Source organism: Rhineura floridana, chromosome 7, assembly GCF_030035675.1.
Source record: "Rhineura floridana isolate rRhiFlo1 chromosome 7, rRhiFlo1.hap2, whole genome shotgun sequence".
In the NCBI taxonomy this organism is placed as follows: domain Eukaryota; kingdom Metazoa; phylum Chordata; class Lepidosauria; order Squamata; family Rhineuridae; genus Rhineura; species Rhineura floridana.
The window spans coordinates 11,291,071-11,316,086 of NC_084486.1; the positions used below are offsets into that span (position 1 = coordinate 11,291,071).

Sequence of the window (25,016 nt, forward strand, 5' to 3'; positions counted from 1 at the left end):
AAGCATACACATATCTCTATATTCTCATTTGTGTAACCATTCTTTCTACAAATGAGGTGTTATGGCCTGAAGCTTGGAGGAGGAGTCATCCAAGTCCAGGGCTGCTTTATACCACCAACTGGGGAATTGAATCAGGCTCCTGATTCTGGTGTTTTAGAGACAACAGAGCCTAAGGCTATTGGTTTGGAGCCCATGAAACCTAAGGCTGGTGGCCCAAAGCCTGCAGACCCTGAGCTGGGACCTTCACAGATGTGCTTCCCTGAACCTGACTCATCAGAAGAATCAAGAGCATCTCATGCTATCACACCTGCCCAACAGGTGTATGGAACATTCCAGGCAAGCCGGAGAATTGACACTTTAAGAGCCACAGTTCTAAGTCAAAGGGGTAGTGCCTGGGAAAGGTGGACCGGAGGAAGAGATTTATACTCCTTTGTTGGAGTATGTTGCCCACATGGAGCAATCTGTGGTGCTGCAACCACAGGTCTGCCTAGCACCTGATTAAGATGGGTCAGAACAATAAGGGGAGCAAGAATCAAGTGTATGAACATATGGATGTGAAATCTTTTATCTGGTTTGGTTTTATTCCATTTACATGACTTGAATTGTCACTGAAGTGAGGTTTGACCCACTGCAGATACAGATGGGGATTGTGTGACTGAATATTCTTCCATATATCTCTGCACATAGAGAACTAGAATGTCAGGGAGAAGGTTAGAGTTGAATCATTTCTGCTTGACATTGTTTTCTATGTTTTTATATAAAGGGTCATTCAGTCATGTTTCGATGCTACCACCAGCAGTGCTATAGATCCCAGATTGAGGTTTACTAAGCCCAACTCTCAGAAGACCAGTTCAGGTATTTATTCATCTATTTATTTAAAGAAAATTTACTCTGTTTTTCTGTATAAAATAAACCATAAAATTAAAAATATTAGCACAGTTAAAACAGCAGTAATAACTAATAACCAATCAGTGCAACAGAAGCATAGTAAAGAGGAAGTGATCCATCCCAATTGGAGCAAATAGAAAGGAACCTCCCCATGAAACTATGTTTTTGCAAGGTTGCAAAAGGAAGATAAAATGGGGACTGGGAGATCTTCCTTGCGGACGACATTCCCTAATGTTGGTGCCACAACTAAAAAGGCTCTGTCCCTTGTACATACCCACTAAAACTCAGCCAGTGAAAGAACCCAGAGCAGGACACCAGATGTGCTGATCCAAGTGTGCAGGAGGAAAATATGGGAGAAAGCTATTCTTATGGTACCCAGGTCCTGAACCGTTTAGGGTTTAAAGGACCAGCTCTTTTAATTAATCCCAGAAATAGACAGGACAGGAAGTCAAAGGTGATCATACAAGACCAAAATATGCTCTGTCTGGGGACTACATGTTGGACCAAGTTCTCAATCATTTTTCAAGGACAGTCCCTCATAAAGCATGTATAGTTCCAAGAATACTCTCTGTGTGAACGGGCAAAATCAAGTGAAACTGATCTGAATAAAGATCAGATGATTACAGAGATAACAGAGACTTTGAAGTCTCAAGTACTGACCAGTTGGCAGCCCCCGAGTCAAGGCAAAGCCAAGAATTATAAAAATGCTATCTGTATTGTTATATTTATGATGCCCCATCCTCACGTGAACGTTATCACTTCATACAGTAGTGGTGAACTAATCTTTAGTGCATGGGTGGGGAATCGGGGAATCAGGGAATCAGGGAATCTTAAGTTCAGGGGCCAAATGTGATCCTCCAGGCTTCTCTGTCCCTTGGGATTCTCACCAGGCCACACACTCTTCTCAGCCACACCCCTTCCCCTCAGACCACACCCCTCACCAGCCTTGCTTCACAGCCTCCTTGAGTGTTTTTGCCTCAAGGAATGTGTGCTTGATGACTGTTGCTCATCTGGATAAAGGATAAAGAGGGGGGTGTCTGTGAAAAATAGCTTACTGTACAAAGGTAAAATTTACATTAATTGTTCCACCCCCTCTTGCCTCTGGCTCCCAGCAGGTACTCAGTGAAATTGCCTACACTTGAAGGTTAGTACCCATGTGCTTTTCTGTGTGAAAAGCAAAGCTTTTCACTGAACTGAAATGGAAGATGAGTTACATCCCTGAGCCACCACCAGTTGCCTATCCTGAGATTAGTAGGACATACAGTCCCAAAATGGTTCTGTTCATTCTACAGCTCTGGGTGGGAGAATCAGAAAAGAAAGGTTACCGTTGCCTCGAGAGTTATATATCCTATCCATAATGATCAGTGAGGAGACAAAGGCAGCTATAGAATGGCTTCTTTAGTTTTCCTTTTGCTCTCCCGGTCTTACCCCGAGGTCTGCAAAAGGCCCATCTAGCAACGCCAACTGAGCCACCCGACACCTGTCTCTGTTTGCAAGTGTCTGGGGTGTGCTGTAGCCTCCTCTCAGCGCATTCTCCTCCGCAATCAGTGACTCTAGCTCCGGCGTGGCTCCTCCTGTTACCAATGTACGTATCAGTGTGAGAATATTGTCATTGAAGTATGTCTGCAGAGAGAAAAGAAAGCTCTTTATGCAAACACCATTGAAGTCACAACTGAAGACATCCAAATTACAACTTTTCTGGGTTTTCGCTGTTTAAAGTTCTTGGCTTGTCTCTTCAAATAATTTCCTATCGGAAGTGAAAAGACAGCAGCCCCCAATTACTCTATTTTCTTCGGTCCCATTAGGCTTCTGCTCAATCTTCCTCCCCCCACCCACTTTTTTTTATAATCCAACTCACGGCTGATTTTTATTAAAGAACAAAAATGTAAATCATTTATGTTTCCTATAATTGGTGTTAGTGGTGAAGAAATGACTGCCTTCCTTCTCATTGCCTTCATGTCTAATAACAGCCTTTAGGACATGTAATTGTAAAAATCCAGACCACATTTAAAGCTTACACAAGCTAGATTGCCTTTTTATCCTTGTCACCAATCCATTGGGGAGCCGCCTCTGTACTTGGGATGTCATTACTTATTACTGTGGCTGGACCTGAGCAGTCTTCCCAATGTATTGTACTAAACATCTTATTATGAGACTTGACAGTGTTCAGACACAAGCATGTATCAATTAAACATTCTGAAATGATTCCAGATAAATGTATGATGAGTTTAGGGTCCTGCTGGTCCTTTAAAAAAACACTAGGGTATAGGGTAAGTGTAGTTTATTAGGGAAGATTTTCTCCACAGTGACATTTTGCCAGCATCAGCAACTGCTTTGGCCTGTTAGGCAACAATGGGCATATTAAATATTAATTAGATGCCAGTGGAAGGAAGTTCATTTAAAAGTGCACAGGTCTGGTAAAAAGATGCTTCCTTACGTAGCTAAAATCTATGACTGACAGAGTACAATAATTTTTTTAAAAAATACAATGATCTCTAATCCTAACAATGACCACTGTATTGCCATGGAACACACCCATACATTGCTTCAGATTTTGCTTAAGGTAAAATTGGATGAAAATCAGGGATAAATAAACACCCTAGCTTCCCTCAAATTCTTCACAATTCTTCAAATTTGCTTAGTAGACACATTTTTGTTAGCAACTCTAAACTACTGTCTTTCAAGAAATTTTGCAGATACAGCAGGATCAGACGAAACCTATCACTGACAGGCACCCTGATCCAAAACATTTAAAGTGCTGCATGCAACTGACGTTGCCTTGTGGACTGCAATGGCATGGTTTGTGATGATCAAAATGCCTTAGACGTTTGCATTGGTTGGCACAGGAGGTCTTGCATCATTAGTCTCCAACTGGTGGATCAGAATACACAAAAGGGCCACACCTACTTCAGGTAGGTCATAGCAGTGGTGCTGCCACTATTTGCTTCTCTCTTAGTTTTGGATTTTTAAAGAGAAGAAAGAAAGATAAAGACCTGATCTGTCCCATGCAGGAGAATGAGGTGGTAGAGTGGACGTATGCTATTCCATAGTTCACCACAGTCTGAGGTAGAAGTTTCTGCTCTACCACTTCACGATACTACTATCTCATTCCTGTCTCATTCTAACGCTCTGTAAGTAGACTGGGAGAGGGAGGACCTTAATTAAACAGAGACAGTGCTCCTTAGAATGGTTGTGCAGAAGTGGACATTTCAGCAGGTGTAGCCTTTTCCAGCTCTGCATGTCAAGCTGCACATACAAAAATGTCCTCTTCTACATGCAACCATTACAGGTGGAGAAGATAAGGGAGATCAAACAATTGGGCCCATGTTACAAGTTAAGGTTAAAGGCAGATCCTGGGTTGGAAAAGACCGAATGGTCTGAGCAATGTTGGTTGCTAGGGAAACCGGATGCAGAGGGTGGGGCTTCTGTTCCTTCAGTGGCTGTGTAGAAGAGGGAATTGTGGCAAATGCATCCCTGCCAAACAGCCTCTGTTCTATCCAACTGTAAACAGTGTGAGAACCCTACACTATGAACAGCAAGGCTGTTGTTTGTGGTTAAGAAGATGATTGTTGGTTTGAGTTTCAATAGGAACGGAGTAGAGGTGGCATCACAGAGACTTCATGCTGTTTGACAAATATGTTTTTTACAGAGCCAGATTAAGTATTTTAACTCCCAGAGAGTTATATCTCCTATATCTCTTACTATCCAACTATTTTATATTTGGTAGAAAAGGTAATTTGGGCAGATGCAGCTTGTAAAACTGAGGTAACAAAAGTTGTTACCTGTTGAAATTCCTTCTATGTAACTGTTAAAGATATGTTCAGTAACCCTGTCCTTTGCATCTAACCACCCTCTTGTTTTTTTTATCGCAGTTCAATTTACTTTGGTAGTGTGGGAGTTAATGTTTAACAATTAGATGATGATGATTGCTACCACTACTGCTACTATTAATAATAATAATAGAGTAAGAGTAAGTCTTCAAATGTAAACTCTTGTAGCTGCCCCAAACTCCAAAAATTCAGAACATTTTAGGGAACATTTTACCATTGTATATAAAGTTTTTGACCTATAAATATAACAGTAAAGCCATATGGAAAAATGAATTTGAAAACTATTTTCTGATCCATCTATGGGAGAGGCCACACAACTGAAATCTGCTACTCAGAATAAGAAAATATTCTGAATACATTTAGAAAGGTCTAACTAATACAATCCTTTTAGACCAAATTCCTGTTTACTATGCAGTAGTCCCCGCTAAAGACTTTTTAATCTGCAGCCACAGTTGCTAAGTAGGAAAATCATGTGAGGTTGCCTGCAACTGTTCCAGCGTGAGGAACAAAGGTAAGCACAACCTAGACTTACTATAACCTGGGTGAAAGACAGCTGTTTCTGATCTCTATATTTGAGCTTGAGTGCCACCTAGCCCCTTTTTCTGCATTTTGTCAAACCTCTTTTGGAGCAAACATATGGGGCCTGCTTTCTGGGTCCCCCCCCCCACTATTTTTAAAGTAAAATAATCGTAAGATCTTATGGTTCACCATTAATGCTGTCATGCTTTTTAAACTAATTGGTCTCTTACAGAAAATTTAACTGAAAATTAACAGATCTCTTTAATACATTCTAATGACATTTTGCCTTTCATTTATAATTACTCTAAAACTGTCGTTTTCTGTGTCATAGCTGCCACATTTAGCTTAAATTCCAGTGTCTTTAGTTGTTCTGGGTTTTTTTGTCAGTATTTCAGACAAATCATGATATATAAATGCATTTTTATGTGTGTAGTCTCTTTGAAAAAGAACAGATCTCCAAATGCTGACAGTCCTGAATTGATGTCATTATCTTAAAACTAGTGACATTACAGGGAGTGAACCCTTAACAGAGCAAAAAGAATAATACTTTCTAATGTATTATCCTATAAATCTACCACACAGTAGTATAAGGTATTATATGATATTACCATAAGATAAACCAGTGTGTTTTATTGCCTGATAATCTTTCTGAACAGCAGGAAACAACAGTGTAAGTCTTGTCTTTTCATTGTGGTTGTCAACTAACATTAAAAAAGATCTTATCAGATGTATTGTCTTGCTTTTGACTAATTGACTAAATGTAAATAAATTTGCATACTGCAAAATCTAAATGAAGACACTTCTTCAAGGATCGTGAATGAAAAGATAGTTTCTCTTACACATGAGAATTTATCTTATTAGGGAACTATTACTTCCCCAGCAGTGGTTCTTGTCATGCCTGTACTTGGCCATATTCCTGCACAACAGCTTTGCTAGACTGCTTGCTTCTACCATGTCCTTTTACCCTTGAGACGCTAACAATTCTCCACTGCTTGCTTTGGCTCCTTATCTCAGGTACCTGCCTCTTTCCCATATTCAGTTTAGGAGAGCTCATATAGAGCCATCCATGAACATGTATAGAATCATGTTGAGGGACAGATTAATTCTTGCATTACGAAAAAAGATTCTTTAACGGGGAGGTGGGGGTGTCCTAAACCCTACAGAATGAGTCCCTGTGTCCCAATGCCCTGCCCACTCCTGCAGGCATTTGTTCCCATGGTAGCAGTAGCAATTCCAGACCTCCTATGAAAGGCAATGATTGTTCTCTGCCCAGGCTATAGGCAGTACATTTGAGCTGAGGTTGCCAGGCAACATTTGAATTACATAGCATGGAAGAAAATTAGTTAGTTGTAGGTGTTTCTAATCATGCAAATAGTTGTGGGCTGAAGAACAGAGGCTTGGCTTTATGTCATTTGAGCCACCAGTCTCAGATCACCTTGCTTGTTTGTCCCTATTGCAGTTCCTATGGCAAATGGAACACTGGAAGGCTTCCTCACAGGTGAAAAGTTGCATGTTCCCTAAATGCTGCTTATGACCTCCCCTTCCCCACAGGTTTCCCGTTGTACCTCTCCCACCTGTGCTGATAGAAAAGTTCAGGATGTGCAGGCAGAGATGCACATACAAATGTGAGACATCAGATAGATACAGGTTAGAATGGTAAATTTTCAAGCTGGGAGGAATGTGGAGCTGTGATTGGAATGGCAGGTTTCAACTCTCTCTGTAAGGATGCTTACTGCGCTCATCAGGGAATCCAACACGCTGACCGCAAATGCAGTTCCACAGGCAAAAGGCTGTGTGAGATAAAGTTCTGTATCAGGGTCGTCATCATCATCTTGGTCCAGAAACTGAACGTTTGAATCATTCACTAAAAAGATAACAATTTAAAAAATTATGTTTTTTTTTCAAGTGCTAGATTACCTTTTTATGTTACAGGTGAAGAAAAAAAATGTTTGTGTGTGTCCAGAAACATAGGCATGTCTTGTATGTTAATGAGAATGAAATAAAAATGGATGTGAAATTAGCATTTGAAGAGGAAACAAACACATACCGATTGATCTTTATGAATGGTGAATGTCCCTGAAGAGCAAAATCAACTTTTTCGGGTGTGGAATCTCTTGGCACCATCAGGCATTCAGATATCTAACTAAGGCCAGAACTGCCTTGTCAGCAGGAGGGAACAACTCCAGTTATACCATATGCAATAGAGATCACACAAATTACTCTCTTAGCTCAAAGATAAGTAAAGGCCCAGTTGGCTTCCTATAATAGTTCTGTTGTGGCACATTTGAGGAATTTGACTTGAAATTAAATTGTATCTCAAAAATAGGAACAGTATGGTGAAGATTTTTTTAGCAGTTTTATTAACAGATTTATGGCTAGGGGCCATCGAAGTGGTGTACAAGATAAAAAAGATGGCCAGAAGGGGCAATGAAAAGAGAAAAGGCATTGTCCTGAACAACATTCTCTGGCACTAATAGCTGGGAATCCCTTTCTGGCTGGGTTTCTCCTCTACTGTGTATAGAATAGCCCATGTACAAATAAAGGTTACACAGTATAACACCACAATGTGCTTTACATGTCTTATTATGGGCACCACTTCATCCGAGGCAAAATTCTGGCAATCTTTTGATACAAAATTAGGCTTAGTTCACGCTAATATGGTTGTGGCTGGGCCCTACCATTACAGGCTGCAGTTGGGAACAAACCCAATTACCTGCTGTTGTTTTCATTTTAAAAATCACTCTACATAGAAAACGATGGTATGGAGATATGTTCTAGGCTTCCCTTCTCACTGACATACTAGTTTTTTATGTATAGGAATCTCTTTTTGAGGAGAAGCATTCCCTGAGCTATCACTTCCTGGCTGATGTACAGCCCAGGCTCATGAGCACTATCCACACGATCACCGTGAATCCAAATGCGTGGAGTGGAGACTGGGGCTGCACCTACCGACCTTGTTTGTATCACTGCAACTCAAGTCCACAAATTCTGCATGACATCTGGAAGGTACACCTATGCACTATTAGTTAAACTGATCTAGCAAGATTCGCAATCATGTGGAACACCTACACTCACACAGCTGTACACTGAATGCATATCCTGTTCCCCTCTTGATGCATTTAGTGTATGCCTGAAGTCTACTGTGAGTAAAGCCCTAAATGGCTCTTACATCACACAAAACAAATTTGTACCACTTTAAACCGGGGTTGAACAGATGTGTTAGAATTCTGGTACCACAAAATTCTTCACTTTGTTCTGAAGAATTCCCACCTCACTACTTTTTTTTTTGGTCTTTTTCTTTCAATAAGCTGGTGGTTACATTGTGTCCACATGATCTAATCAATCACACAGTATCATGGCTAAACCCCTTGCTGGATCGTCACCTTGTAGTGGTGAGTGGGCTTGCGTGTTCCAATGAACCCTGTGAGTGATGCTGTTGGGAGTCATGTACTCCCAGGAGGGTCACCCATGGCGGTAAGGTCAAAGGAGAAGAACCAGACAAAGAACGATCCAAGAAAGTCCTCAATGGCAGAACAGGCGGAGGATAACAATGTGTACGTTACAATGGTTGTGAAGGCGGTTGAAGCCTGCAGCAGATAAAAGACTTCCAATCATCGTGGTATCCATGCCATTGGATCAAAGCCTTTTTCTGTCAAGATTGTATGTTGATCGTCGTGAGCCGATCTCCCCACATAAAACAAATTCACGCACAGGCATTTTCCAAGCAAACCAAACCAAACCAAAAGTCCCATGGCGATTGGCGAATGGCAATGGGGGCAGGACTGTGAAATCCAGAAGCCCCTACCGGCACATGGGCGGTGGATACAGACTCAGTCATCCTGGTTCAAAGACCGAGGCAGTTGAGTAGTTCGGCAGCTATATCCACGACTGAGCAGTCCTATTCAGGATCCACTCTGCTCACCCCATATGGGGAAGGGGCTAGAAAAGGTGCCCTAAACATAATCTGCCTCATCTCTCTCCCTGACTGGATTACCACGTTCAGTGGGGTCACCACTTAGCAGTCGCAAAAGACAACTGAATTTTGGAACATGGAATATATGGACACTGCTGGACAATACAGATAGTGAACGTCCTGAATGCAGGACTGCCATAATCGCGAGGGAGTTGAGACGTTTTAATACAGGCATACCCCGCTTTAACATACGCAATGGGACCGGAGCGTGTATGTAAAGTGAAAATGTACTTAAAGTGAAGCAATTATCTATGCATGTACTGCACTTCAATCGCCACTAGATGGCAGCGGCGTCATGCCATTAAGTGTCCGTTATTGCGAAGCGCTTACGTTAAAGTGGGGTATGGTGGAGTATGGAGCATGTACTTTATAGCGAGGCAACTTTAAATGAAGCAACTTTACGCGGGGTATGCCTGTATTGACATAGCAGCACCCAAGAAACTCGAAGAGCAGGAGAAGGGCAACTGAAGGAAGAAAAAGGAGGTTATACCTTCTTCTGGAAAGGACTGCCTGAACAAGAATGACGAATACATGGAGTAGGCTTTGCTATTAAGAATAATCTTGTGAAGCTCTTGTCAGAAGTTCCTATTGGCATTAATGAACGACTCTCAACTCTCCGGTTAAAACTTGCCAAAAACCAGCAGGCAACTATTGTAAGTGCTTATCCACCAACATTAGATGCTGATGAAGACATCAAGGAAACTTTTTATAACCAGCTGGACACCATCTTATTAGAGATACCTAAGGAGGATAAAATTATCCTCTTGGGTGATTTCAATGCAAGAGTTGGGCGTCATTTCGATTTATGGCCAGAAACCATTGGGAAAGAAGGAGTTGGCAATAGCAACCTGAATGGCATTCTACTTCTGACTAAATGTGTAGAGCATAATCTTGTTATTACAAACACAGTCTTTCATCAGAAAAATAAATTTAAAACATCATGGAAGCACCCTCTGTCAAAACACTGGCATCTCCTGGATTATGTAATTGTCCGTGCCAGAGATTGTCGTGATGTACTCCTCACTAGGGCCATGACGAGTGCTGATGACTGCTGGACAGATCACCAATTAATTCGATCCACTATGGCCATTAATATTGATCCGCAACGTAGGCTCCAAGAAAACCAAGGTGTAAAATGAACATCCATGCCCTTCAAGATTCTCTTAAGTGAGCGTGCTTTCAAACAACTCTCAAGAAACATCTACCGATGAGACTCCCTGAAAATGTCGAGGAACACTGGATTAAACTGAAGACATCCATTATTGCAGCATGTGAACAAACTATTGGATACCAAACTAAGAAACATCAGGATTGGTTTGATGAGAATGATAGCGAGATTGAACATATTATCGACAAGAAAAGGAAAGCCTTCCAGAAATGGCAGAAAGACATAAACTGTGCTGCTAAGAAAAACATCTATGCCAGTGCAAAGGCTGAGGTCCAAAGAAGAACTAGAGAACTTAAGAACACCTGGAGGATAAAGAAAGCTCAAGAAACCCAGCACTTTGCAGATGCTCACAATGCATGGGGTTTTTTAATGCCACAAAGGCCATCTATGGACCAACAAATTATGGTACAAATCCCTTACATTCAATGGATGGTTGCAAACCTCTTAAGCATAAAGAGTCTATTGCACTGTGCTGGAAAGAGCATTACCACGACCTCCTTAATCATAACTCTATTGTGGCTGATGAGGTCTTTTCGCAAATTCCACAACAACAAACTAGAACCAAACTTGCAGTTTCTCCTAATTTGGATGAAGTCAGTAAAGCCATCAATCAAATGAAGAACAACAAAGCTAGTGGACCTGATGGGATTCCTGCTGAGGTCTTTAAAGAAGGTGGGCCTGAACTTACACAACAACTTCATAAGCTCATCGAAAAAATCTGGATGAGGAAGGAGATCCCAGAAGACTTTGGGGATGCCATAATTATCACCCTTTTTAAGAAGGGTGATAGAACAGATTGTGGGAACTATCGAGGTATTTCTCTTCTTGCTACTGCAGGTAAAATCCTTTCAAGGATCCTCGCAAATCGCCTCCTGCCAATCTCAGAGGAAGTCCTCCCCAAATCTCAAAATGGTTTCTGCCCTTCCAGGGGCACAGTGGACATGATCTTCACTGCACGACAGCTTCAAGAAAAATGCCGGGAGCAGAATCGACCTTTATATGTGACGTTTATTGATCTGACTAAGGCCTTTGACACTGTAAATTGAACCGCTCTATGGACCATCCTTCTCAAAACTGGATGCCTTGATAAATTTGTGAATATTTTGTGACTCCTTCATAACAACATGACAGCAACAATTTTGGACAACAATGGCTTTCAGAGCGATCCATTCAGAGTCGGATCAGGCGTAAAACAGGGATGCGTCATTGCTCCTACCTTATTTGCTATCTCCATTGCTATGATTCTGCACCTTATTGAGGGGAAACTTCCTACTGGTGTGGAAATCATATATTGAACAGATGGAAAGCTTTTTAATCTCAGTAGGCTGAAAGCAAAAAGTAAGGTAATGTCAACCTCTGTCGTAGAACTTCAATATGCTGATGATAATGTAGTCTCTGCACGTTCAGAGAAAGTTCTTCAAACTATCCTAAATGTCTTCGCAGAAGCATATGGAAAGCTTGGGCTCTCACTTAATATTAAAAAAACCAAAGTGCTTCATCAACAGGTGCGAACTAGTCCCTCTGTAGCACCATCCATCCAGCTTAATGGTATGACACTGGAGAACGTTGATCACTTATCTTGGCAGCCATCTCTCTGTAAAAGTTGACATCGATGCTGAAATTCAACATCGTCTGAGCTCTGAGAGTGCCGCATTCTCCCAAATGAAGCGTAGAGTGTTCGAGGATCGGGATATTCGCAGGGAGACCAAAACGCTTATTTACAAAGCCATTGTACTACCGACCTTACTGCTGGATCTTTCCTTCCCTAATTCCATGTCTCTTTTCCCTTTGCTATAACTAGTTTAGATATAGCCAATGAATAAGAATAAAGCAGATTCATTTCCAGAACCCCTCTAACAATAAAACTGCTTTTATTGTACAATAAAACATTCTTAGGTTTCTTTTCTTTTCTTTTGGAGGGGGGGAGGGAAGCAGATGCCTGTTTAGGAGAGAGCATTCCACTACAAAAATGGACCTCTGGGAAAGAAAGAGCCTTTTCTCAAATGGTAAATTAAACTAAGGCACAATTTTCAGTAGCACTGTACATTCCGCTTACTACTAGTAGACCTGAAAGACTAGTAACTCACACAAGGCTAATACCTTGACACAAAAGCTTTTCCACCTGTGACACGGTGGCAGTTTCTGAGTCACAGCAAAATCTCATGTGAACGTTGCAAGGGTAAGCCTCTGCCTCCAGCCTCAGTAGTTTTATCTTCATGGCCTACATTCTCCTGCTAGGATTAGTATGAAAGGTCTCTGAGTTAAGATGGGAGCAGAAGTGGGGTTGGTTTAAGAGTGCAGAGCTTCACCACAGGAAGTGCTAATCAAAATTTCACTTTCCTGAAGAAGTCTGTCTAGAAGCTTAGCTGGTTTCAGGACTTGAGAACCCTGAGCTTCTAAGTGGAAACCTAGCCCACAAACAAACAAACAGCTTAAGGGAAGAGATGAGGCTGGGGTTTGTTTCTCCCCCATCTAAAATATTTTTTATTTCTTCTTTGGCTCCTCTGAGAGTTGTGAAGATATGTCAGTCAAATTGACAGATGGCTAGAAGTTAAAAAAAGAAAGAAAAGCAGAAGAGAGAAAAAAGGTCTAGACCAAAGAAAAATGATTTGGTGTGAAGATGCTATGGAAACAGCCGGCAGGTCAGATGAATGTGATCAAAGATTTAGTGATGCTGCATATGGGGGAAAAAATCATTAAGAAAAGCAGGAACAAGACAGTCGATTTCAACTGGAATAAAAAATAAAACACATTCAAAGCGGTGCTCTGAGGGTAGGCCCCTCTGATACAGCCAGATAAATAAAAGAGAAAGCCGATGATGGTAGGAACAACAATAAAACAAAAGATATCTGATGTGAAGGAAAAAGACACTTCTTACCCAGTTCAGTTATCATTAGTATGTGAGTTCCACTGTTTTTTTCCTGACTGATTGAAACCAAAGGCAGAAGTTTGCCAGGCTTAGCTAATAAGTAAAGTATTTAGGAGGGGATTGGGGTGGAAGGGGAAAGAAGGCACAGAAAGAGAATAAAGTAAGGGAGTAAGACAGGTAAGGTCTAAAACTAAATGGAAAGAAAATAAAAAGGACAAAAGGACTGCAAATTAAGCTTGTCTTTACCATGAGAAACAGAATGGCTTTCACACTTCACACAGCTTGACAACACTCACTATTCTAATGCCGCAGCAGAAATGGAAACAAGCAAAGGGTCGCCACATTCTCCATAACAGCACTCCCAACGCTATTATGGAACAAATGGCTTACTAATTTCTTGGCGTAAGAGTAGAGGGATGCACGACTATATCTTCATTTCTAGTTAAGACACAGGTAGCACAGGGCTACTGGCTGCATTTCCTCTGCAACCAAAGAGCCACACTGACTATGGCACGTCTGCCCTAATGAACACCTGCAATCCTCGATCTACCCGCAGCAGTGCTGTAATACAGAGGGCAAGCGTATGGGAAAGCTCTCCCCCCCCAAATTGTGTTCAGGTGGTTTTGCTTGTAGTCTTGTAGCCCAAAGGGAAGATAGCAGTGTGGAAAGGTGGGCAGTAGCCTGTGGACCTTCCAGATTTTCTTCAGGCATGCCACAGATCCCACTGCCCATGCCAGTCACGGCAATTGTGCTGCAGATTGGCCAGCCATGTTCCAATGCCAGCAGAGTACTGCAGTGAATGACTTTGCCTTAATGTAATGGTCTGTGCCCCATTCTTAGCACTGATTCCTCCCCCCACCCATCCATGCTGCAGTTCGTTGTGTTATGGAACAAATTCTGATGTGTTTTAGATTGTCACCAAACAAGGGAAGAAGTAAAATTATGTTAAGGCTTCAGTGAAAGAGCCTGCTTAATCATTAATTTTTTTTTCCTTCAGAAGGATAATTAAACACCAGCACATTAAACGAAAGGTATTATGAACAATGTTCATTTCCTTAGGTTGGCAAAAAGGGAAAGAACATAGATGCAGAAATGAACATATAAGGATAGAACTCTTTTAATTTCTCTTACCTAATTCTGTTATAATAGGGATATCAATTCCTGTTGTAATGGAGTGTTGGCGTAGGAGGCCGTGCACTGGGCTGTTGTCTGGTGATGACCTGTCCATTCCTGGTGGTGAAAACCCTGCAAATAAAACATAATGGCACAATTTAGATGTGCCATAATGGCAACGAGACACCAGTTCTTACACACCTTCAATGGTTCCTGGTCCATTTCTGGGCAAAAGTTGCACTGGAAATTTTTATTTGCAAGATGGGATTAAAACCTATCAAATGAAATTATTTCCCCAGCAACTAACTATTTCAGAGGAAAAATTACAGACTTGTGTTTTGTGATAGATGGGCAGCCTGATCTACACCCTTTGGGTGTCAGTGGCACTAAGCTTAAACCAAATTCCAGTACTTTTTGTGGATTAGTTGTAACTGGTTCATACATGTGAAAGTTCTCTACGTGGCACAGTCCTGTGCAATATGTGGAAAAGTATCATGAGCAACAACACTGGCAACCAGATTGGCAGGAGCAACTTCTCTATGCCAATGCATGCAAGTTGGGCAGTTGCAAAAAATCCTCTATCCGCTATACTGCTCTGGTTGTGATTGTTCCAAGGATCTCAGAATGCTAAATTAGGGATTCTCAGGTGAGTTGTAGTACTGACCAGACCTAATTCACTTCAGACATAACAAAGGCACCTGCAGACCACTGAATGGACTTGGAATTACCTCTACTTGTGCATTTGTACCCACTGTTCTTAGTGAACTGAGATCTCTGTATTACCTTTATGACTTTTGGACCATAAATCTTACAGCCCTTATCATATAACAGCATGGTTAATCAGTTCAAAAGGTAGTTAAAGCTTTCTCCCTGTGATGAACCTGGAAAAGAACCATGCTGCTCTCCCTACCCCTGGCATCAGGCACTCTATTGGTGCCACTTCCTGAACATCCATATGATGATGCAGACATCTATAGGGAGGAAATCTATGTGTTTGCATCTCCTGATCAAGAAGTGAAACTCTTCGACATTTTTGCTTTATTGTTGTCTGAGTGGGGAAGGCATGTGGCTCATGTGTAGTTCCTGCACAGGGTGAGAGCCTGTGCAGTGAACTGAATGATAAGAGAAAGTCACCAGATGCCTTCAGAGTGAGAGTCTATAACTGGCAGAAGGCTGGCCCTCCCTGGGTGTGAGACGGGGGGAGTAGATGTGCCCTGTGTGAAAAACACTAAGTGCAACTTACTGTTCCTAATTCTCGCAGAAGCCTACTGGGATAATTGGCACAGGTAGGTTTTGTTGGTGGGCTCTTGTTGGGTCCATATCAGGTGTTTAGGAGACTTAGTAAGGAGGGACATGGGTGACGCTACCCCCATTTCAGTGATCAAGGGTAGAGGAAAGTATAGCCATGGGGATGTAGTGAATTACCATAGAAGATGAAGGCAAGGCTATCTGCACCTTGTTCCTTGCTGCCACTCCTCTCATGGATGGGTTCCTTGTTGCTCATCTGCTGTGCCCACTGGCCTGTGTGTGTTGTTGTTTAACGCCAGATCGGTATACAATAAGACCACTCATCCATTATCTGATTATGGATGAAGGTGCTGGTTTGGTGTGCCTTACCGAGACCTGGGTGGGTGAGCTGGGAGGAATAGATCTGACTCAGTCTTGTCCACCTGGATACTCGGTGCAACACCAGCACAGGGATGGGGGGATGAGCTGCTGTGGTCTACAGAACTTCCATCTCTGTCACCAGGAAACATCTCAGTCTTGGAGCTGGCTGTGAGGGCCTGAACCTGGTGTCAGGCTGAGGAGACAGTAAACTAGGGCTCATGCTGGTGTACTGTCCACCCTGCTGCCCGGCAGCTTCTGTGACTGAGCTGGCGGAGGCCATCTCGGCTGTGGTATTGGAGGAGCCCAGAACGATAATCCTGGGTGATTTCAATGTCCATGCTGAGGCTGCCTCTGTGTTCCAGCTCGGGACTTCAGGCCTGCATGACAACCATGGGGCTGTCTCAAGTTCTCACCGGCCTGACGCACAGGGCAAGGCACACCCTCGACTTGGTTTTTTTCCAGATGGAGGAAGGGGTGGTCTGAAGATGGGGGGGATGTCACCCCACTATCATGGTCAGACCACTTCCTAGTGAAGTGAAGTTTAGTTTAGCTCCAATCCTTCCCTGCAGGGGTGGTGGACAGATTAAGATGGTTCGCCCCTGGAGACTAATGGAATCCACTGGATTCCTGCATGCCCTGGGGGAGTTCCCAGTAGACAGAGCTGGTGACCGTGCTGAAGCCCTTGTCACGCTGTGGAACAGCAAGGAGCATCGGCCTCTTAACATGGTTGCCTCCAAGTGCCCTCTCCAGCATTGTGGAGCCCGGTTTGTACCTTGGTACAAAGTGAGTTAAGGGCAATGAAACAGGCTGGATGATATCTAGAGCGCAAATGGCGAAAGATGTGCTGTGATGCTGATAAGGCACAAGTAAAACATCATAACCGTGCCTACTGTGTGGTGGTGAGGGCGGCGAAGAAGGCCCACTTCTGTACCTCCATCGCATCCTCAAGTAACCGTCCAGCGGAGCTTTTCCATATTGTCAGGGGTCTGTTGACATCAACTCCAGGAAAAGGAGTTTTAGACCCTTCAGAGGCCCACTGTGAATTGTTTGCAAGACACTTTGAGAGTAAAGTTGCTCGTCTCCGTAGCAGTCTTGATGCCCCATCCACATCTACTGTAGTCCCCAATGAGGTGTCCAGTGCAACGTCTGCAGCAACTTCTTGGGAATGGTTTCAGTTGATGTGGCCTGATGACATAGACAAGGTGCTTGCGATGATGTGGCCAGCAATGTGTCCTCTCAACCCATGCCCTTCTTGGCTTATTAAAGCTTGCCCAAGGGGTTTAACCGAGTGGATCCAGGGTGTGGTCAATGCATCATTGCGGGAGGGAGTGGTTCCAGCCACCCTGAAAGAGGCGGTGATCCGACCACTCCTGAAAAAGCCCACCCTCGACCCACTGGTCTGAGACAATTACCAACCGGTTGCAAAAACCCCCTTCTTAGGGAAGGTAATTGAAAGGGTTGTGGCGCAGCAATTGCAAGTACTCTTGGATGAAACCCATTATCTTCACCCATTCCAGTCTGGGTTCAGGCCTGGTTATGGGACTGAATCGGCCTTGGTCGCCCTGGTGGATGACCTTTATTGGGAGAAGGACAGGGGGAGTGCGACCCTATTACTTTTACTTGATCTCTCAGTGGCTTTTGATACCATTGACCATGGTATCCTTCTGGGCTGACTTGGTGAGCTGGGTATTGGAGGCACTGTTTTAGAGTGGTTCCGATGCTATCTCCAGGGTCATTTTCAGAGAATAGCATTGAGTGATTGTCTTTCAGCCCCCTGGCAGTTGTGCTGTGGGGTGCTGCAGGGTACTATCTTGTCCCCCATGCTGTTTAGCATCTATATGAAGCCCTTGCGAGCAGTCATTAGGAACTTTGGGGTGAGGTATCAGCAGTACGCTGACGACACCCAGCTCTATTTCTCTGTAACATCTGAATTGGGAGAGGCCATGGAAGCCCTGGACCACTGCCTGGACTTGGTGGTAGGCTGGATGAGGGTCAATAAACAGTCTGAATCCAACCAAGACGGAGGTGCTGTGGGTTGGTGGTGCCCAAGTTCAGATAAATGGTCAATTGCTTACTTTCGATGGGATTGTACTCCCTCTGAAAGAGCAGGTCCATAGTCTGGGGATGCTCTCGGATCCATCTTTGTTGCTAGAGGCCCAGGTGGCCTCAGAGGCTAGGAGTGCCTTTTACCATCTTTGGCTGGTAAGACAGCTTTGGGCGTTTCTGGACCGGGATAGCCTGACCACTGTTGTCCACACACTGGTAGCCACTAGGCTTGATTACTATAATGCGCTCTATGTTGGGCTGCCCATGAGGTTGGTCAGGAAGCTGCAGCTGGTGCAAAATGTGTGGCAAGACTGCTCACTGGGGCAGGGTATCACCAACATGTCACCCCGCTGCTGAAAGAATTGCACTGGCTGCGCATTTGCTACCGGGTCAAGTTCAAGGTTCTAGTGTTGCTGTACAAAGCCCTATATAGCTTGGGACCAGGATATCTGAAAGACCATTGAGGAAAGATTTCTGATCTCTGGATCTTTAACCTACTGAAAGGGGAAAGTTTCTTTATGCTTGGCGTCTATTAAACTCTTTATTTTGGCTATTTGAAGCTACAAACTTAATCCCTACTGCTTTTAAAAGTATCTCAACGTTTACCGTTTTAACAAAGTAAGCCTGCCTGGAAAAGAAAGTATGAAACATTGTGACCTTGTGAAGGTCTGCGGTTAAGCTAGGATGATAGCAGAAGGACACCAAAGGACAACTTCAAGTTAGAAGAATAAGGGAGGTTTTTGGCCTAGTTTATGAACATTGAATGTAACATTTTAGGATAACATCAGGGACTTCCCTTCTTTGACACATGGATGGGCAATGCTGGAATGTGCCAGGGTGACTACTCAGGTGGGAGGGCACGGGCATAATGATTGGTAAATTGTATCTTAATTATTAATGTATGCATGATGTAATCACAGTATAAAATGCTATGCACAACCTGATTTCCTTTAGAGTAAGTTCTACGGAACTTCTCTCCCAATGCATTGGTCTTTGCTATCTGTTCTTTTTTTTATGTTATCTGTTTTTGAATAAACTCTGTCCTTTGGAGCACAATAAATCGACTGGAAAGTTTTTCCTTCCACACCATCTTAGCTCTTATATACCCAGTCAATCACTGTGCTCTGCAGGTGAGGGCCTCCTGCAGATACCATCTTATCAGGAGGTCCGTTCTGCACAACATAGGAAACGGACCTTTAGTGTGGCAGCACCAACCCTGTGGAGTTCCATCCCCTTAAATATTAGACAGGCACCATCTCTGTTATCTTTTCGCCGGCAATTGAAGACCTTTTTTAAAAATATGTTTTTAACCTTTTTTTAAAAAAAAGATGTCTTGAAATCTTTTAAAAAATGTTTTTAAAGATGTTTCGTTTTAATGTATTTTAAAGTCTGTTTTTATGATGTTTTAATGTGTTTTTAGTGCTTTTGTTTGCTGCTCTGGGCTCCTGCTGGGAGGGCGGGTAGGATATAAATCAAATAAATAAATTTTATTTATTTATTTATTTATTATATTTCTATACCGCCCAATAGCCGTAGCTCTCTGGGCGGTGCACAACATAAAAACATCCAATATACAGGTAAAAACATATATCAACAACTTAAAAAACAATATACCAAAAGTAATAGAACATAATTAAATATATAAACAACTACATCACAAGCCTAAAAATATTAAAAGCGTATTAAATCAGTTAAAAGTATTAAGATGTTAAGTAATTAAGATTACTAAAATATTAAGAGCGTAAGTGCAAATGTAGGTGTTAAAAATAGATGTTAAAAATGTTGTTAAAATGCCTGGGAGAACAAAAAGGGTTTTACCAGGCGCCGGAAGGACAGCAATGTTGGCGCCAGGCGTACCTCGTCAGGGAGAGAGTTCCATAGTTCGGGGGCCACCACAGAGAAAGCCCGTTTTCTTGTTGTCACCTTCCGGGCTTCTCTCTGGGTGGGCCCCCAAAGGAGGCCCTTTGATGTTGAACGTAGAGTACGGGTAGGTTCATATCGGGAGAGGCATTCCACCAGGTATTGTGGTCCCAAGTCGTGTAAGGCTTTATAAGTCAAAACCAGCACTTTGAATTGAGCCCAGAAGCATATAGGCAGCCAGTGCAAGCGAGCCAGAATCGGAGTTATATGTTCACATCTCCGAGTCTCTGTTAACAATCTGGCCGCTGCATTTTGCACGAGCTGCGGCTTCTGAACTGTCTTCAAAGGCAGCCCCACGTAGAGTGCATTGCAGTAGTCCAATTTTGAGGTTACCAGTGCATGGACAACTGAAGCAAGGTTTTCCCTATCCAGATAGGGGCATAGTTGGGCTACCAACTGAAGTTGATAGAAAGCATTCCGTGCCACCGAGGCTACTTGTGCCTCTAGTGACAGGGATGGTTCTAAAAGAACTCCCAAACTACGGACCTGCTCCTTCAGGGGGAGTGCAACCCCATCCAGAGCAGGTTGAGCCTCTCCCATCTGGTCAGGGGAACCACCCACTAACAGCATCTCAGTCTTAACTGGATTGAGCTTCAATTTATTCACTCCAGTCCATTACCGCAGCCAGGCATCGGTTCAGCACCTTGACAGCCTCACCTGAAAAAAATGAACAGGAGAAGTAGAGCTGCATGTCATCAGCATACTGGTGGCAACGCACGCCAAAACTCCTGATGACCGCACCCAGCGGCTTCATGTAGATGTTAAAAAGCATGGGGGATAATACTGACCCCTGTGGAACTCCGTATTGGAGGACCCAGGGTGCCGAGCAAAACTCCCCCAGCACTACCTTCTGGAGACGACCCGCTAATTAGGAGCAGAACCACTGCCATACAGTACCTCCAACTCCCAAATCAGCGAGTTGTTTATTGCTTATACAGTATATTGTGGTATTTGTGGTAAGAGTTGGTTGGTAGATAAACAGTGTAGGTTCAGTGTTTGATTATTATTTGGGGTTAACACTGAGGAGAGGTGGAGGTAGATTAGGAATATTATAGAGTGAGTAGGATAGGTAGGATTTTAAGAGTTTAAAGAACTTCTGATAACTTCAGTGAATGACCAAGAGGAACATATTGAAGCCATACACTTATGAACACAAAGTGAATTTGTTATTTTTAATAACATCTGTACTTAAAACAATATTTAAGTACAATATTAATACAAATTAACTATACGTTTTCACACATACTTTATCATTGGCTACTCTAAGGGTGAATCAGATCCATTTACCTGTGATGCCGGCAAGTACCTGAAGGGGTCATATAGTATCAGGTTACAGGGGCTCAACTCAGAGCTGTGGGCTTTAAAAAGAGAAAGTGCTGTGGGGGAGTTGAGGCATGCCTAGACCCCTGAGTCATTATAGCAACAGGGCTGAGGGAATGTAGAAAGGAATCCCTAACAGAGCATTGCTATATTTTGGTGTGTAAAAGTAGAAAATGTGTCTCCCTCTGCTTAAAATAGTATGTTAGCAAGGTGGAGACATGACATTGCCCATTAAGTGTGTCCCACTTGCAGTGATTGGAAGAAGAAAGTCTTTGTGAACAGGAGAAAATCATGCTAATGTAGTTGGCTGTGTTATGCACTAATTCAGAGTCTTTCCAAGACAGAACTGGCTATTCCTTTACATTCTTCCCTATATTGCAGAATATGGCTGCAATATAAATATGTGGACTTTTCCTACTCACTGCAGCAAGCCAGCTTTTAGCCTCACACCTCATCCCCTTTTCCAATGTTTGTTTGAAACACATATGACATTACTGTGAGACAGACTGTCAGCAGCTTTATAATTTCAAATTGCATACACACAGCAAAAGCAATAAAGAAAGCATATTGCACAGCCTGCATTTTCTGCCTAAATGAAAGCTAGTCCTATACAATTATATACTAATGTATTTATTTATTTTAAAACATTTATGACTAACTTTTTCACTCCAGCAGAGCACTCGATGTATTGCACAAATATAGGGGTTGAAGTTATTCAGCTCCCCACGTCTATAGAATCTATTTAAAAACCAGGTGTGCCAGGAGGTAATTAATGAAAAATGGATCCATACAACCTGTCAGATTTCTTTGGCCTTTATGTATGTGATTAGATTATTTTACTCTTGTGTGAAGGACTACAAATGTGCAATAGGGCCAATAATTCCAATTAATTTATTTCCAGTTGCCTATGAACATTTATCGGGGTTTTCTCCTCGAAGAAGCAAACCGGCTACAAAACTGCTAGTATTTGCCTATATCTGGTTCTCAGATTTACAAAGCCAAGCAGCTATGGTTAAAGCTTGCAGGGTTAGCTATATGAAAAAGTCAATTTCCAAGGTTTAGGGAGAAGTGTTGAGGGCATCCTCCTCTTTACTTTTGTCAGCAGAGAGGGAAAATCACCACTGTCATTGAGGGAAACCCAGGGTAGAAGTGTGTTTCTGCCAATCTCCTAACCTTGTGCTTTTACACTGTTCCCTACTGTATACATTTTAAAGCACAAAAACACTTGTCACCACTTCTGGTTGGCAGTTAATACTTAATATTTAATAATTAAAACTTCTATTTCAGCTCTCTACAAATTTGGAGATGCCAGTTTCTCTTACAAAACCAAAATCTTTAAGACAGGTGTAGTCAATGTGGTACCCTCCAGATGTTGCTAGACTACAATTCCCATCATCCCTGTCCATTGGCCAGGCTTGCTGGGACTGATGGGAGTTGAGGTCCAACATCTGGAAGATTCCATATTAGCTACCCTGGTTTAAGACACTGTTTTTCAACCTTGGACCCCCAGATGTCCTTGGAGTACACCTACAGCCAGCTTAGCCACTAGTCAAGGGATCAGAGTTGTAGTCCAACATCTGGGGACCCAAAGTTGAAGACTGCTTGTTTAATATATAGGAAGGTGTAGAAGATTAATCCAAAGGCAAATCTTAGGAATGTAGGTTACGGGATTCATAACATTAACAAATGTATTTTGAGAAAGCTCTCTGCTGCTGGAATATAGAGTACATATTTGCTTGAGTTAGAGGATTCTAAGTCAGAGTTTCAAGCCCTGTCCAGAACACAGGACACAGACAATCCTTCGTTGCTCCAAGCTTTATCTGGGAGAATAAACAAACAGGAGAGGGGTTTTACTTAAAAGAAAAAGCATCTCCAAAAGAAAGTTCCAAAACAACTTTCTAACTGAATCCTCCTGGGAACCTTTAATATGGAAAACTTGTCACAATTGGTGAAAGGGTGACCACACAACCCTTACAAGTTCAAGAAGTGTAGCTTTGCAAAAGTCAGTCTGGGATGCCCAGTGTAGAAGTCCCTGAATTAGTTTGACCAGGTATCAGAAAATTCCCTTACACCACTTATAGATACTAAGGATAACTGGAGAATGCATGGAGAGCTACACAAACTGCCTTGGCTACCAATCTGTTACCTTTATGATGGTGCTGACATACTAAGAAATACACATAATACACAGTAGCATGGAATTTGCCAGCTATGGCCCTTCCTGGACAGAGATAGCCTGGCCATAGTGACACATGCTCTAGTAATCTCCCAACTGGACTACTGCAATGTGCTATATGTAGGGCTGCCCTTAAGATGAAAGTCTTGATTTTAACAGAAGCAAAAGCTGAAACTAGCCATATGAGCACCCTGGACTGCAGGAAAACTAATTTTAATAAACTCAGAACAATTGTAAGTACAGTTCCATGGCAAGCAATCCTAATGAGAAAAGGACTTCAAGATGGGTGGGAGTTTCTTAAAAAAGAAATTCTAAAAGCCCAATGGCAAGCAATTCCATCGAGGAAAAAAGGAGGAAAACGGCAGAAGAAGCCAATGTGGCTTCACAAAAAGCTTAGAGATGACCTGAAAACAAAAAAAAAACACATACAGGAAGTGGAAAGAAGGCCAGGCCACAAAGGAAGAGTACAGGCAGGTATCACGGAATTGCAGGGATGGCGTCAGGAACGCTAAAGCTGAGAATGAGCTGAGGTTAGTGAGAGATGCTAAAAGCAACAAAAAAGCTTTCTTTAGGTACATCCACAGTAAAAGACAGAGACAAGAAAAGGTGGCACAGCTACTCAATGAGGATGGCAAAATGATAACAAATGACAAAGAAAAGGCAAAAGTGCTCAATTCCTACTTTGGCTCAGTCTTCTCCCAAGAAAGGGTCTATGACCTTCCCAGGAAACATGAAGTGGAAGGGGCAGGATTGGAGCCTGAGATTGATAGATAAACAGTCACGGAATACCTAATCACTTTGAACGAGTTCAAATCTCCAGGGCCCGATAAACTGCATCCTAGAGTATTGAAGGAACTGGCTGAAGAACTCTCAGAACCACTGTCTATTATCTTTGCGAAATCATGGAGGATTGGTGAAGTGCTGGAGGACTGGAGGAGAACTAATGTTGTCCCTATCTTCAAAAAGGGCAAAAAGGAGGAACTGGGGAACTACAGACCAGTCAGCCTAACATCAATCCCTGGAAAAACTCTGGAGCAGATTATAAAGCAGCCAATCTGTAAGCACCTTGAAAACAATGCAATGATACTAGGTGCCAACATGGATTTGTGAAAAACAAATCCTGCCAAACTAATCTTATCTTGTTTTTTGATCAGGTAACCTTTCTTGTAGACTGTGGGAATGCTGTGGACAAAATATATCTCGACTTCAGCAACGTTTTTGACAAAGTGCCCCATGATATTCTGATTAGCAAACTAGCTAAATGTGGGCTGGATGGAACAACTATCAGGTGGATCCACAGTTGGCTCCAGAATCGTACTCAAAGAGTGCTTATCAATGGTTCCTTCTCAAACTGGGTGGAAGTAACGAGCGGGGTACCACAGGGCTCGGTCTTGGGGCCAGTGCTCTTTAAAATTTTTATTAACGACTTGGGATGAGGAGGTACAGACATGCTTATCAAATTTGCAGATGATACAAAATTGGGGGGCACAACTAATACCCTGGAAGACAGAAACAAAATTCAAAGGGACCTTGATAGGCTGGAGCATTGGGCTGAAAACAACAGAATGAAATTCAACAGGGATAAA

The 25,016-nt window shown here is 42.6% G+C and overlaps 1 protein-coding gene across 9 annotated transcripts in view; it reads right to left on the reverse strand.

Annotated features, from left to right (window-relative positions):
- The window catches only part of KCNMA1 (potassium calcium-activated channel subfamily M alpha 1), an 848,545-nt gene that overhangs the window by 20,591 nt on the left and 802,938 nt on the right, over positions 1 to 25,016 (reverse strand). For all 9 annotated transcript variants that reach the window (XM_061634884.1, XM_061634892.1, XM_061634879.1 and 6 more), the window contains 3 exons: positions 14,379 to 14,492; positions 6,971 to 7,101; positions 2,317 to 2,511 (listed from right to left, as the gene is read on the reverse strand). In XM_061634884.1, the coding sequence (XP_061490868.1) occupies positions 2,317 to 2,511; positions 6,971 to 7,101; positions 14,379 to 14,492 (440 nt within the window). The remainder of the gene's footprint in view (positions 1 to 2,316; positions 2,512 to 6,970; positions 7,102 to 14,378; positions 14,493 to 25,016) is intronic.